This window comes from Falco cherrug, chromosome 12 (assembly GCF_023634085.1).
Source record: "Falco cherrug isolate bFalChe1 chromosome 12, bFalChe1.pri, whole genome shotgun sequence".
Classification (NCBI taxonomy): domain Eukaryota; kingdom Metazoa; phylum Chordata; class Aves; order Falconiformes; family Falconidae; genus Falco; species Falco cherrug.
The window spans coordinates 29,424,354-29,438,598 of NC_073708.1; the positions used below are offsets into that span (position 1 = coordinate 29,424,354).

At 50.7% G+C, this 14,245-nt stretch overlaps 1 protein-coding gene across 2 annotated transcripts in view; it reads right to left on the reverse strand.

The window, feature by feature from the left end:
* SSBP3 (single stranded DNA binding protein 3) overlaps nucleotides 1-14,245 on the reverse strand; it is a 56,081-nt gene continuing 41,836 nt past the window's right edge. Inside the window, exons 6-18 of one of the 2 annotated variants that reach the window (XM_055724980.1) lie at nucleotides 10,791-10,871; nucleotides 9,928-9,987; nucleotides 7,719-7,785; nucleotides 7,535-7,611; nucleotides 4,520-4,584; nucleotides 4,361-4,409; nucleotides 4,004-4,039; nucleotides 3,742-3,796; nucleotides 3,195-3,265; nucleotides 2,577-2,655; nucleotides 2,313-2,341; nucleotides 2,028-2,129; nucleotides 1-1,465 (exon numbers count right to left, since the gene is read on the reverse strand). In XM_055724980.1, coding sequence (XP_055580955.1) covers nucleotides 1,436-1,465; nucleotides 2,028-2,129; nucleotides 2,313-2,341; nucleotides 2,577-2,655; nucleotides 3,195-3,265; nucleotides 3,742-3,796; nucleotides 4,004-4,039; nucleotides 4,361-4,409; nucleotides 4,520-4,584; nucleotides 7,535-7,611; nucleotides 7,719-7,785; nucleotides 9,928-9,987; nucleotides 10,791-10,871 — 801 coding nt within the window. In that variant the 3' untranslated portion in view covers nucleotides 1-1,435. The remainder of the gene's footprint in view (nucleotides 1,466-2,027; nucleotides 2,130-2,312; nucleotides 2,342-2,576; nucleotides 2,656-3,194; nucleotides 3,266-3,741; nucleotides 3,797-4,003; nucleotides 4,040-4,360; nucleotides 4,410-4,519; nucleotides 4,585-7,534; nucleotides 7,612-7,718; nucleotides 7,786-9,927; nucleotides 9,988-10,790; nucleotides 10,872-14,245) is intronic. The other variant, XM_055724981.1, reaches the window with a different exon arrangement.

A 14,245-nucleotide genomic window follows, 5' to 3' on the forward strand; every position in this document is an offset into this window, starting at 1 on the left:
TGCGGAAAAAAGACATCCCTTTAATAAAACATTATCAACAAATATCGTACACAAACTACAATGTATAATAATTATTTTTTTTTCCCCTCTCGGTAATTTTCGAACCAGACTACAAGGTAAGAAAAAACACTGAAACAAGATACAATGCTTTCAATAATCCGCACAAAGGTCAAATCCAAGGGAGAGAATATTTTACAGAATATGATATACATGGAGCAGAAATGGGAGCTGGAGAAAAACAAAGACCAAACTACAGGGTAGTGTCATGTACAGAGATCCCAACCCGCCGCCTTGGCTCGTCCCTTCCTCTCCCACCAGAAGGAAGGGCCTTCGATGCTTGCCATTAATTTTTATTTTCTTATTACAGAGCGAGCCTACAGAATAGCAAGGTTACATTTTAACAACAAGAATTCCTTAAAAAATATCTCCATCCAGTTCCAAATCATAGAGTGAAACCCTGACAAGAGCACATCTCTAAAGAAAAGAACCCCCCCAAAATACCCCCAAAGCAAATAAAAAAACCCCCAAAACCCCAAAGTTAGCTGGAGATCACAGTTTCAAAGTCCCAGGTCAGATTAACCCTTTCTTTCAGTGGATTGAAAAAAAAAAGAAATTGGAAAAAAAATCGGTTTTTGCAGTGAACCAGCTGAAGGACTCTGGGGAAGGGAGGGACAGAGATTTCTTCTTGTACTCAGAGAGGGGGGGAAAGACTAACACGGTGCATGCCACAGTCACAGAGAGCAAGATCACGATTCATTCGAGGATGTGATCCTAGAAGGGGTCACCTGCGTTAACAAGTTTATAACGAGGTGGTGGAGTCTCTTCCCCAAAGCAGATCTTGTTAACTGGAGGAGGAAGCGTTGTGCTGCAAACAAACCAAAAAAACCCAAAAATAGAAGGGAAAAAAACCCCCAAAACAAAACAAAACAGAACAAAAAAAAAAATCAACCAAAACAACCAGTCCTTCTGAACAAAAACCACCATTGTAAACTGTCCAGTTTATTTTAAAAAAATGACTACAACAGAGACAACATGAGATTTCATATCTAGACTAGCTTCCTGGTGTCGCACGGCACAAACATACAACAGGTTCGGTTTCTGTCTTTATTTAAAAGAACAAAGCAAAGAGATCGGAGTTGGGTGCTAGAGGCTTCTGTTTGTTTCCAAAAAGAAGTGTCATGTACATATATAAACCCTTCTGCACAAAGAAGGGTCTTGTCATGTCTTGAAATATTTTAAGTTTTGTCCTTCATGTTTTATGGAATAAAAAGTTCAGCCTTTTTATTGCATGAAACTAAACCTGGGGTTTTGGCCCCCGCCACACGTGTCCCTGCCCATACACCTAGCTTCTTCTTCTTCTTCTTGCATAATTTGTTGAGATCCTCCGAACGGCAGCTGACTCTCTTGATCCTGGAGAGGAGGAGGGGGAGGGAAATCACACACTCATCGTCATGCTGGGGGAATACTGGAAGAGAGACAGAGCCAAGGTGAGAAACCAGGCGGGCCAGACCCCCAGGCACCCAAGGGGGCTGGAGGCTGGTGACAACTACACAGCAACCTAATTGGATCAGGAGGATAGAATACACTGGAGACTCGAATTTATCAGGGTGTAATCTGCTCTGTAGCTTGCTTTTCCAGGGAGAGAATCAGCAGAACAGTATGGGGTGAGATGCAATTTAAAACAATTAACATGCACGCGTCTATATGCTGATAATAGAGGAAGAAGAGGAGGGGTGTCTGCAGCCACGCACAGTGCCTTGGATCGGCCAGGCCAGCACAGCTGGCTGCATCTGCACCGGCTCCTCTCCATCCTGCGGGATCCTCTCCCCTCCGTCGGCACAGCCCTGTCCCGCCAAGCACCCAAGCCTGCACCCACCAGCATATTCCCTCCTCCCCATGTTCTGTCCCGGAGCAGCTCACACACAGCACAACCCAGCTCCAAAAGGCACCCACCACCAAGCCCACCCAGCCCCATGCCAGGACCCCCCGGGCCTGTCCCCCCTGGCCCCAGGGAGGCACGCACTCACATTGTCATTTTGGAAGGAATGAAGAAAGTTGCCTCCCAGCTCCCCGTCGTCTCTTGGAGTGCCCGGGGGATTGCTAATGCCACTTATGTTGTTTGGAGAATTCTGTGGGAGATGGGGGGAGGCAGTGAGCAGGTCCCTGAGCCCCCTAAAATGCCGTGGGGGCGGGACACAGCCCTGCCTGCCCCGGTCACATTCCCCCAACGTGTTCCCATCCATTGGGGTCACACCGGCACCCCAGTGCCAAGACAAGGGGGGGCCCGCACACCTGCTCTGCAACTCACTTACTTTTGGAAGTCCATCTATGTCTCCTGACCCTGCACAGGGGGGGACACAAAAGGAGAACAGCCTTACTGAGCACGCAGCGACGGCCCCGCGCCCCCCTGCCCCGCTCCCCCCAGACCCCCCTTTCTATTTCCAGCCAGAGGCTCTGCTGTGAGCACTGGTCCAAATTGGGGATGGGAGCAGGCACTGGGATGCTCTGCCAGTGTCCCCAGGAAGTGAAGGCATGGTGGGGCTCCCCAAGCCACAGTCCCCCATGCAGGCACTCACCTAACGATCCGTTCATGTGATGGGGCTCCATGCCACCCATGCCACCCATGGGGCCGTCAGAGCCGGGGCCCATCGGGAACTGCGTAAGGAAAAGGCGACAAAACCAAAATCAGCCACAAAATCACCCCGCACGTCTGCCACAGCCCCAGCGGCTCCTGGGGACCATCCCCTCCCCAGGCATCCCTCCGGAGCTGGGCGCAAGGAGGGATGCATCCACCCCCAGGACTGCAGGGCATGTCTGGGGGCTCGTGGGTCTCTGGGTGCAGCTATAAAATTCGGCCAGACAGGTGCAGGCAGACCCAGACCCCTGGCAGCGCAGGGGGCTCCCTCCAACCAGCAGTTAGCGAGATGTAAGCCTGCCTGCATCCCGCAGCACACAGCGTCTCGCTGGGCACGCAGCTGCCACCATCCTGGCCGGAGCAGCAGGACCGCCGCTCTCTTAATAAGCATAAAAAATTAACAAAGTCGCTGAAGAGTTAATCGCTTTTTGATGGTTTGTTTTATTTCTGTTTTGTAACAAATGGCTGAAATCAATTAAACTGCTTTACTCTCAACTGATGAAGTTAATTATGATTTGTTATGGTATCTGATATGTAAATTATTAGAAAGCAGACTTACATTCGATCGACTGCCTGCGGGCGGTACTGGATTAATCATTGTGTAGATGTTGTCACTTGAATTTGTTGAATCTGTGGAACAGTGAAGCCCAGTAAGTCGGGTGATTAATTCATTTCTTAATTAAAACAAACTCGTGCCACTTGAACTCATTCTTTTGTATTTTATCACCTAAAATTCCCTCTAAGTACCACCATTTTCTGGCTAATTTGTATTTAATGAAGATCCACAAAGTTTTTAATCACAGAAATTCAACTGTGAAAAATAATTCAACTCCTGGCTGGGAAGCGCGGGGAGGTAATTCCCGAGCCCCACAGCACACACATCCATAGGGGGATATAGGAACATCCCCAAAGGCCACCCCAAAGCCAAGCAGCCCACGCTGCTCCCTTCCCAGAAAGGCAAAGGCTACATAAATTGGCTGTCACTGGTTGGGCTGTGGTCACCTGTGCTCGGCGGCACAGCCCCATGGATGGGGTCTCCTGGCCTGGGAAGAGGCAAGAGCTTAAGAGGGCTGGCCCTGGAGAGGGGGGTCTCGGGGGGCTCATACCTGCGGGACTGGGCATGATGGGTGTCCCCGGAGGACCACCGCCGCCGGGCGGGCCCTGCAGAGAAACAAAGAGGGGGTCAGCTGCGTGAATATGAACATCGCCCACCTCCCCACGTTTTCAAACGCCTCCCCCGAGGCAGACCTCACACCCCCAAACCCAGCCTGGCCGCTCTCCCCGGCACCATTCCCCCCAAACCACACGAGCTCCCTGGGGCGTAACATCCCTGCACCCCCGCGACAGGAGAGAAGGAGCAGGACTCACCACGTATGTACCAGGCGATGAAGAAGAGTATGGGATCTACAGAGAGAAGAGAGCCAGTTCAGCCGCGGGGTGCACTGGGGGTCCCGTGGGCTGGACCCCAGCTGTGCACAGCCGAGAGCCCCTGCCGCCCCCCAAGCCTGGCCAGGATGGGGGTCCCAGCCCCGGCCAGCCCCCACCGCTGCACCTCGCCACAGGGAGAGCAGCACAGGAGCAGGGCTCCAGCTTTAGATGCAGCGCCTGCATGAGAGGCTGGGGAACCCCCTCGTTAGCAGGATTCAGCTAACGGGGAATGGCCTCATCTGCGGGACGGCTCCCAGAGCAGCTCCGCTCTTGCTTCGAGGACCATGAGATACTCACTGAGTTAGCACTGCTGGGGTTCGGCCACGGTCTACCAGCTCCTGGCCCCCTGGGGTCAAAATTAAAACAGGGGAAAAAAGAAAAGTTGTGGTTTTAGCCATACGGTCCCGCAAATCCCGAACTGGCGGCCAAATGCCCCCGGCGCAGGGTTTGCCTTACATGTTAATTCCAGGCATGCCGGGACCTAGGGAGTTGGGTGGAGGTCTCATGCCGCTGCCGTAGTTCTGCAACGATAACCAAGGGTCAGTCTGCTGCAACAGGAAGGGAAACCAGAGGAGACAAGAAAAGGGAAAAAAAGCTCCAACAAAACAAACAAAAACCCCAAGAGGGTTAGTTTGCAAAAATGAGCTTTAAAAAAAAAAAAAAAAAATAAAAAAAATTAGATGATGATGATGACGAACGTCGAGGCAATTAGCAATCATGTTTATAAAAAACCCAGGCAGCTGAGTATGGAAGGGAGCCAAGCTGAGCCCTGAAGTCGTGTCCCCCTCCCCCGGTCTCTGATGCCAGGGTGGTGGAGGGAAAACAGCCCCCTCCCAGCTCCGGGAGACAACTCTGCTCACAGCCCCCGGGTGCCAGCAGCAGCCCTTTGGGTTTCTCTTTTTGTGCAGGAGAAAACAGGGGCAGGAGGAGGGAGGAAGGCGTCGCTTGGAAGGTTATTGCTGCAGTGTAAGGACAGGAAAAGGCTGCACGAGCTTCCCCCGGAGATTAAGCATCCCCTGCTCCCAGGATGACAGCTGGAATAAGGAAAACCAAGCCAGGCTTGTTTTCCTGTTGCTTCCCAGCTCTCTGCGACATCCCCCGGAGCAGGTCTGCAGCCCTGGGGAGCGGGCGAGGGCAGGCAGCCCCTCGAGGCTCATCTCCTGGCTCCTTCCACCCTGGCTTAGCCTCCAGCTGGGACTGGGAGCCTCAGATCTGCGTCCCTCGTCTCCTGAAACCAGCTCTAGTACAAAGCCAAGCCCAAGGCAGCGAGGGAAGAGGAATCCCCTGAATGCCGCGCTCCATTTGGTCTGCGCTTTGCTCCCTGTGCCCTCTGGGCAACATGTAGTTGGATTTAGGTCGCGCTGCCAACTCCTCCCCCGCCCGCCGCGATGCATCTTTTTGGGCTGTATTTCTGCCATTTAGAGAAAAAAACCATGCTAGGGCAGGAGGAGGGATGGCTGGCCATTTCCTATCTTACAGCCCCTCTAGAGCGCTCCAAGCTGGATTTGAAGTACAGTACTTCAGTGCCGTGGATTTTTCCGTGGATTTAAGGATTCACCGGAGCACGGTGCTCATGCCAAAGTTTGTTTTGAAGAAGCAGAAAAGGGTTTTCCCCAAACAAATTACTGGCAAGTCCTTAATTGATCAAAATTCCAGCCATTTAGACTGAATAGCAGCATCAAACCCCTTGTTTGGGGGAGAAAAAAAAAAAAAAAAAAAAAAAAAAAGCTCAGCGTTTTTAATTGGAGCTGAAAGGCTGGAAAATGAAGCCAGCTGAAAGATGCTTGGGGAGGGTGGGGAGGGAACACAGCTGTGCCGAGCGACCTGGATGCTGGGCTCCCACAAGACACTGCTGAAACCCAGCGAGCTAAAAACCCTCTTCACAGAGGCAGTGGCAAACCTAATTCTGGCTTCTGCAGAGCTAAAACTGTGACTATAAAGGGAAAAAAAGGCAGCGGTGATGGGCTGCAAGGGATGATTCATTGTTGGTGCATAATAAGTGGCTGTTGTCTGGATGCCGGGATGTCCTGGCTGGATGCTGGGATGTCCTGGCTGGATGCTCTGCAGCCCTTTGGAATAATTTAAGCAGTACTTGGGAAGGTCCTGATGCAAAGCCTCAAGAAAAAAAAACCCTGGGCATGCAAGGTGTGAGGGGCTGCTGGGTTTGGTTCGGCATTTTTTGTGGTTGCCCGCACAGGCGCCGGTCCCTGGGTGGCTGCGGGGAGGCAGCACCCCGTGGGTGCCAGATTGGGAAGCCCAGCGCTTCTCCAGGGGAAGGCTGCCTTTCAAAAATCCTCTTCGTAATGTAGGTACACAGGGAACGGCAGAGTCAAAAATAAAGCTCTGAACATTTCACAACTCCTGCCGGCTCCCAGAGCTGCCGCCATCCCACGCGGCGCTCAACGCGCGCTCGCCGCTTCCAAGTTTCATGGCGAGCTTCGCAGGTGGGAAGCGAGCAGCCTCCCCCAGGCAAACCGCCGCCACTCGCCTTGGCGCAGGACACGCTAACAAATGCTGGGTTTTTTGGGTGCAATCCTCCAGGAAAGGAGGATTTTAAGCAGAGCGGCGGCGCTGTTGGAGGGCTTGTCTGTGAAATGACGCTTGTGCAAGTTTTTTTATCCCTTGCCCTAGGACGGATCCGGGTGCCTGCGGAGATGGCTGGGCATCCCTGAGCAGCATCCTCAGGCTGGTGTTAAAAAGAGATGACACAACTCCCTCTTTACACAATATTCACTTATCTCAACAGTCTCTGGGGGAAAAACAAAACAAAACTCCAGCGCGCCCGCTTGTCTCTTGACAGACTCTGATCCTCGCGCTACAAACTCGACGTAGGCGATGATGCAGAGAGGATAAACCTCCAACCAAAATATGGTAATCTGGTGTTGAAGTCTCGTAGAAGGAACAAACAGCAGTGAGTCAACAACAAGCCACTCCATAAAGTGAATCAAGGGAAAGACAGCATATATTAACCCAGATCTGCTTAATTCCACGAGTGTACTCCCCCCCCCTTCCTGAGATGGAGAGCTTAAGCAGGCAGCAGGAGGGGCAGGTGGATGGGAACCTCGCAAAGGCAAGCCTTATTCCCCTGCTGAAGGGATCTTTGCCATTTCTTTTTATTTATTTATTTTTAATGCAGGCCTCCTTTCCCTTTCCTCCTGTTAGGGTCGTAACTATTTCCCAGGCAGGCAGCGTAATGCACTCACGGGCTGCTCCGGCACGGCGCTAAGTGCCATCCCCTTTCACAGAAGGGCAGGAGGGAGGCTGCAATACCCTTAATGAGCTCTGAAGACCTCACTCATGTGAAAAGGAGGGATTCCCAGATGCGAGACTAATGCAAAACGCATTAACACTAATGGGGGGACGTGGCAGTGGTGTGGGGGGGGGACTCCCAGCCCTTTGAGCCCCCGGAGGTTGTTTCGATGGCGCGTGGAGTTTGCCGAGCTGTAAGATGCTCTTTGGCGCGGGGCTTACCTGTGGACCGGGACCCATGGGGCCCATCCCTCGCGGGGGATTCATCCTTTGCATGGGGCCGCCCATGTTAGGGTGCCCTGTTGGGAGGAAAGCAGGGGCGTTACACAGTGCAGCAGCCACTTCGGGTCCCAAATTAAGATCTAACGAGAAACGTTCACGTTCAAACCTCCTTCACTGCGTTTACCTTGCTGTCGCGTGGGATCCATTGAATTGGGCAGCAATGGCTGTGTACCGGGAACGGCGCCCGGGGGCTGTGAAAACAAGGGGAGGAAGATTAAAAAATAATAATAATGGCTACAATGCAGCCCCACAGACACAGATTTGGGTCGAGGCTTTAGGCTTTCAGTGGGCTCCTCAGTGGGCTCCCTGGGATGCCTGCTGCTGCCTGAGCATCCTGCATCCTGCTGCATCCCACATCCCAGCCATCTTCCTACAGCCTCTGGGTGTTTGCCTCCCCTTTCATTTCGCAAACACTCTCTAAAAACCAAACAAGGCACCCGTGTTTCCTCCCCTCCCCACAGACCGCACAACATCAGGCTGCCGTATTTTTAGGGAGTGGGGGAAAGCCTGGGCTGCGTGGGGCAGAGGTGTCAAAGCTGGCAGGGAAAGGAGACCGGCAGCTTGGCTCTCCGGTATTTACACAGTGGCAGGGCCAAACTGTACAGGTTGCAGCGATTCACCAGCTGCCAGCAGGGAGATGCTCTGTTTGCAGCAGCCCAGGGTTGGACCTGTCCCCATGCAGGCAGAGGGGAAGGCGGATGCTCCCCCTCCCCAAATCCACGCTCTGCTCAGGCAGCGTGGCTAAAAGTTCAAAGGCTGCTCCAAACAGATAAAGGGGGAGAAAAACGCAGATACCATCTGCTTGGGGGAAGCAAACTGTAAACAGTTTTGCTACAGTGCTGCCTTTCATTTGAATGCTGACACACGACGGATCCCACTGCTGGAGGCTCTGGGTGTGCACGGCCGCACTGAGGCACAATCTGCCCAGCCCCAATTTTTTGCAGCCTGGAAGCTGGCAGCAGGAGGAAGATAAACCAGGGGGGGTTGTAGAGACGGATATTTACACTTCTGCTGCCTGACCTTCCCACCTGCCTATTTATTCCTCTTGTCCCTCTGGATGCGACTGTAACCTCGCCGAGCGTAGGCTTACCCAGCAGAGGTTAACCTACCTCTGTGTAGGTACAAACTGTTTTATACATGGTGTTGGGGGGAAAACAAATTAAATCCTTCCAATTAACTGTACCCAATCCTGGCTACTTGACCCTGCTGCAAAAGCAGCCTCCCCAAACTGGTCCCCTGCCTGCCCCAGCTCACTGTGCTCACCCCTCCAGCAGTGCCTGGGATGAGCTGGGGACCACAGCAGGACAGGGTCCTGTTAAAGTGTCCCGTGAGGAGGTGCAGTCCATCAACACCTTGCTAAAACAGCCACCAGTGCTGTGGGTGCGGGGCTCTTCCAGCTCAACCGAGGGTCCTACACCAGTCCCCCCTGCCCCCGAGTCTTCCTCAGCAACGTCTCAGCTGTCTCACCATCATTTAGCAAGTTCCAGCAACTCAGGTCTCAAATCCAACAAGCAGAAACACAAAGCAAGCTGCTATGTCCTATCTCCTGACTACCCTGCTCTTTCTGCTAGTAAAAGCTATATGTAGTATATAATAATATATATATATATAATATATATATATGTATGTATATATAAAATAATGTCGTTAGCCCAAAACCAAGCTCCCCAAGATAATTTTTGCACAGTCACCTTTGTAACTCAAAGGAATGACAGGTTTCCTTTAATTTCCCTTTAATGACAAATAACCTCTGACTCGGTCGTTACCCCACGGATCTGCATGGCATCATTGGGAACCAGGCGAATTCCTCAAGCAAAGGCCATGAATTCAGGCAGCGCGTGGGGTGGAAGCCTCCATCCACAAGGCCAGAAACAAACTGCCCTTGTTTAAGCTGGGATAAGAGGATAAACCCAACCCAAAAAATTCAGCAGTGACCTGCCCCGCTTGACCCCGCTGCTGATCTAAGCGCTCGGTCAACCCAGCAGCAGGATTATCTCCATCACTTTAATTTTCTGTGATTGCAGGGAAAATCCAGCCAGGCAGTGAACACACGGCACAGTACGGCCGTGCTGCAAACACCAGCAATAAAAAGCAGCACGTTCTCCACCACCATTTACACCCTGGATGCACCCAAACCTCAAAATAAAATGAAAATAAACCAGTTATGTGACGTTTGATGCTCCAGCACCAACAAAACGGAGGATGCCCGAGGGAGGTGATGCTCTGCCATCCCAACCCATGGAGCATCTGCGGGACACCTGGCCCTTGTCCCCCTCCCTGGATAAAAGCCACCCTCAGGAAAGCTGCTGGTGCGGAGCCCGAGAGCACAGTACCTGGTTGCCCATCCTGATGGGGGGCCGGGGACCTCCAGCGTAGCGCGGCGACATGAACGGCTGCAGGGACACAAAAGGGAGGTCAGGGCCGAGCTGCGGGGGGCAGCACGCTCCCCACGCACGCCGGTTAGACTGTACACACTGTTTTTGGTGTTTTGTTTTGTTTTGTTTTTTTCTGAAGACATCCTTTTCAAAAAAGTTAAGTTTCAAAAGGGAAAAAAAAAAAAAAAAAAAAAAAAAAAAAAAAGGTGTCCGGAGTCCGTTTTTTAAACATTTTCTCTGTAGACTTAATGTTTGAGAGCGTTTGACATCAGCAATACTAGGTGAGGCTGTTAAAATTAGTGCATGGGAAACCCTGAGTGTTAGATACTGTTCAAGTTTAAATATATAGAGATATATATTAAAAAAAGTGGCAAATAAGCACATACAGACACGCACACACAAAAAATCCCCCAATGCTAAGTACTGAAAAAAAAAAGAAGACTTAAAGTTACTTTTTCTTTCACAATTGCTGCTACTAACAGAAGCTTAAAAACCCACATCAAGTTAAATTTCTGAGGCTACCTTGGGAAGGTAAAACAGTCTGATACCCATGATTGACTTCTCAGTCCATTGACAACTTCACATCCAAAAAAAAAAAAAAAAGAAAAAAAGAAAAAAAGAAAAAAAGGAAAAAAAAAGGGAAAAAACCACCATTTTGCTTTGGAGCTGGGGTGCCCGGGGGGATGCTCCCCGGGGGAGCGGGTATCCACTGCCCAGCATGTTTATAGAGGGGAAAAAAAAAGAAAAAAAGAAAAAAAAAAAAAAAGGCAAATCGAGCGCACGTCCCGGTTCACAGCCCTACCCATCACTAGTGTCTTTACCTGACTGTGGGGTCCCATCATGCTGTTAGGATTGTGGGGTGGAGGCTGTGCGTGTGGCGAGGGCTGTGACCCAGGCGGTCCCTGTGAGGTCAGACAGTAGAAGGAGGTTATAGATTAGCACATGAAAGCGCAGAAAGAGCTAAAAAAAGGATTGACGGGTGGACCTGTTTTGTCCGGGAGTCACTTATCCCATTTTTATTTTTTTCCTTTTTTTTTTTTTCCTCTTTTTAATTGAATTTCTATTAATTTGTAGCTGAACAATGAATAATGATATATGCAAAAAAAAAAATTAAAAATTAAAAATCAGAACATCTGTCAAAATACAGCAGCCACATTGACAGTAAACGGTCCGGTAGTTCAACCAAGTCTGCAATGATAAACACACAGGGAAACACTTTGCAAGGTCGTGCAACGAGGAAGAAAAAATATGCAGGAGAGGACCAGAGAGGTTGGGGGAAATACAAAAAACACCCCCAAACCAAAAAAAAATATCATTTTTTCCTCTCCCATCACAAAGGTTGCAAACACCTCCGGGGTTTATGGTTTGTTTTATTTTTTGACTGTGGTTCACTGGAGGTGCTGGAGCGAGCGCAGAGGACAAGGAGCACGTCCCGGCTCACGCCTGGGCAGCGTTTGGCCGGCACAACCCGGGCTGCATCGCCAGACCGTATGGATGCAACATCCTTCCTCGAGGTGGATTCCCTAAGGATGCGAGTAAAATGGCTTGCGAGCAAAGAAAGGATGTCTAGGGGAAAAAAGGAGAGATTAGTCGGTGCAGGTTTAAGGCTGCAGTGTAGCAGCCGCTGACATTTTGGGCTTGAACGCCCACTTTTTTTTTTTTTTTTTTTTTTTTTTTTAATTTCCCTTAAAAGCCCAAAATGAAAATTTGCTTGGAAAAACCGTGAGCTTGGTGCAAGAATATACCGGTGCGTGTTAACGAAAGGGAAAAGAAAAAAAAAAAAAAGTATTTTTTGAGTCAAAGGAGGTGTAATTGGTAGAGAAAGCAAACGAGCTTTGTCAGGAGGTGATGGGAAGCGACGGCAGGCTCCAGGACCGGCGCCGGAGCAGATGTTCTCTACCTGCCTTGTTACTAATTTCAACAAGTGTTCGCCTTCTAGCTGCTGCCAGCAATGGCATGGTTTGTTACCATGAGCAATTTTCTTAATTAACAGACATTAATTAGCCATTTAGCAATTTTGCAAGCATTTGTTTAGCAGCTTTCCTAAACATGAATACCACTGTGATAATGGTACTGATTAGAGGGTCCCCTAATTAACAGTACAGGGAAGGAAAATTGAAATCACATAAATTAAAAAGGGAGGGGAAGTTAATGAAGGCAGGACATATTTGCACCTGCAAATCTTTTGTACGGCAGAAACTTGAGTGCAATGTAAATAAAGTAAGAGGGTGGGTTTTTTCCCTCTTTTTTTTTTTTTTTTTTTTTTTTTTTTGTTAATTTATTTGAACGGTTCGGCAGCAAGACGCAGCCAAGCAGATTTAAACCAACAGCCTCCTGCCAGCCTCTCTGCTCCAGCCATGCTGCACCCGGGAAATGCAGTCCCAGCATTTACACCACTATTTATCCTCCAGGAGCTGAAGGCAACCAGCCCCTGCCCCTGCTGCCTGGCAAACCTGGGCTGGAAGAAGGTACAACAGCTCAGGACAACCCTCTGGTGCCAACAAAACTGTCTTCTCCATCCACCTCCCACCAAAGTGGAGAAGACAAACCTCTCTGGTCCCAGTTGTAGCATCAACCTCCTTTAGCAGAAGACCTCTGCAAGAAACTTGACTTATTTTTGCTTCTGCGGCAGCTAACTCTGCGCGACGCAAAGCACACCAGGAGCAGCGGCCACCTCCCACCATGGGTTCATGGAGGACAGCATCTCCCAACGAGGGCTGGCCACCACCAAAGCCTTTCCTACGCATCACAGCTGCAGGATTTGGGATAGGCAAGATGGGCAGAGGTGAACGAGTGAGGAAACCCAGCAGAAGGGAAAATCCAGGACTCGCAGAGGCCAACCCTCAAGTGCCATCAATGCAAGGGTCAACAGGTCCTGCACAGCGCCTGCCTTGCTGCGCTGCGAGGGGGAGGTCACTGTTATCCAGATACTGGGCAGGCACGCAGAACCCCACGTGAAATTACCAAAGCCGTGGTTAAACCCCTGACATCCTCCCTCTCATATTCCCCTGGCATGTGAAGGTGTGGAGTTAACAGGTATCAAATGCATGGGGGATGTGGCCACCTACAGGCACCCCAGCTGGACCTGGAGGTGATGCTCTGGGTCTGCATTCAGAGCTTCAGAGCAGGTAGCCGTTGGTAGCTGTAGAAAAAGCATCTGTAAGACACCGCAGCATCTTCACCAGAGAAAAATCCCCCGCAGCAACTGGATGTGGAGAGCATCAGTTGTTTGTGCTGCTGAATCCTTCCCCTGCTGCGTGGTACTGCCCTGTCGCCCCAAGGCTGCTCCCTGGGATGCTCCAGGCTCGGCACCGCTGCATCCTCGCCGCTGCATTATCCCATGTGGTACCGCTCCCGGTGGAGACTTCTGGATAACGTGACTGCAGACACCCAGCTCATGCAAATGTCTCGGCAGGCAGGGAGGAGCCGACAGGGACTTTTTTTCTTTTTCTTTTTCTCCTTCTTTTCTTGCTTTTTCAAAACAGCAACGAGCAGCAGCATCTGAAACGCTTGCTCCGGGCTGCAAGCGCTGCAGCCCCCTCCCAGCACGGCTGCTCTGCTCCATCAGAAAGGCAGACCCTCTGGATATTGTTATCTCCATAAATACTTGCAGATGTTTCAGGGCCGGGACCCACGTTTGGCTGGGAACGCCCGCCCGATCGGTTGCTTTTTTGCCTAGGTTTCCCTCGCTGCAGAGGAAGTGGCAGATGATCCCGATGGATCACGGCGGTTGAGACAAGTGTTTTGCAGAGATGACATGTGGGCTCCAACCAATAGAACAACCCTTTTTTCTTAAAAAACGTGTATTTAGCAGTTATTAACTAGTGATGTTAAAGGAGGAAGCTGAACACACACAGTCCTGCTTCCTTTGCATCTCAAATGCCCTGGAGCCGCATCCCCTCCGCAGAGCTCCATCGGACACCCCATGTCAAGCAAGCAGGACCTGCCCTGCAGTTAATTCACTCTCTTCTCAAGACCACTGCTCTCCTCAACCAGAGAAACCACATCATCTCTCAAGTTTTCTTTTTTTTCCTTCATTTTTTCTTTCTTTTCCAGAACTGGATGCCTGGCACAGGGGGTTATTTTCCCCATCCTGTAGCTGCCTCAGAAAAAACCCAACACACAACTCCAAACAGCTAAAATGGCATTCGAGGAAACCGTTTCCAACAGCTCTCCATGCCCCAACCTCCTCCCTGCTTCATTTCTCCCCCCCCTCTACACTATGGTGACTTTAGAAGTCCAACCTGGCCCACCAGACGACCAAAGTTTGCTGCCA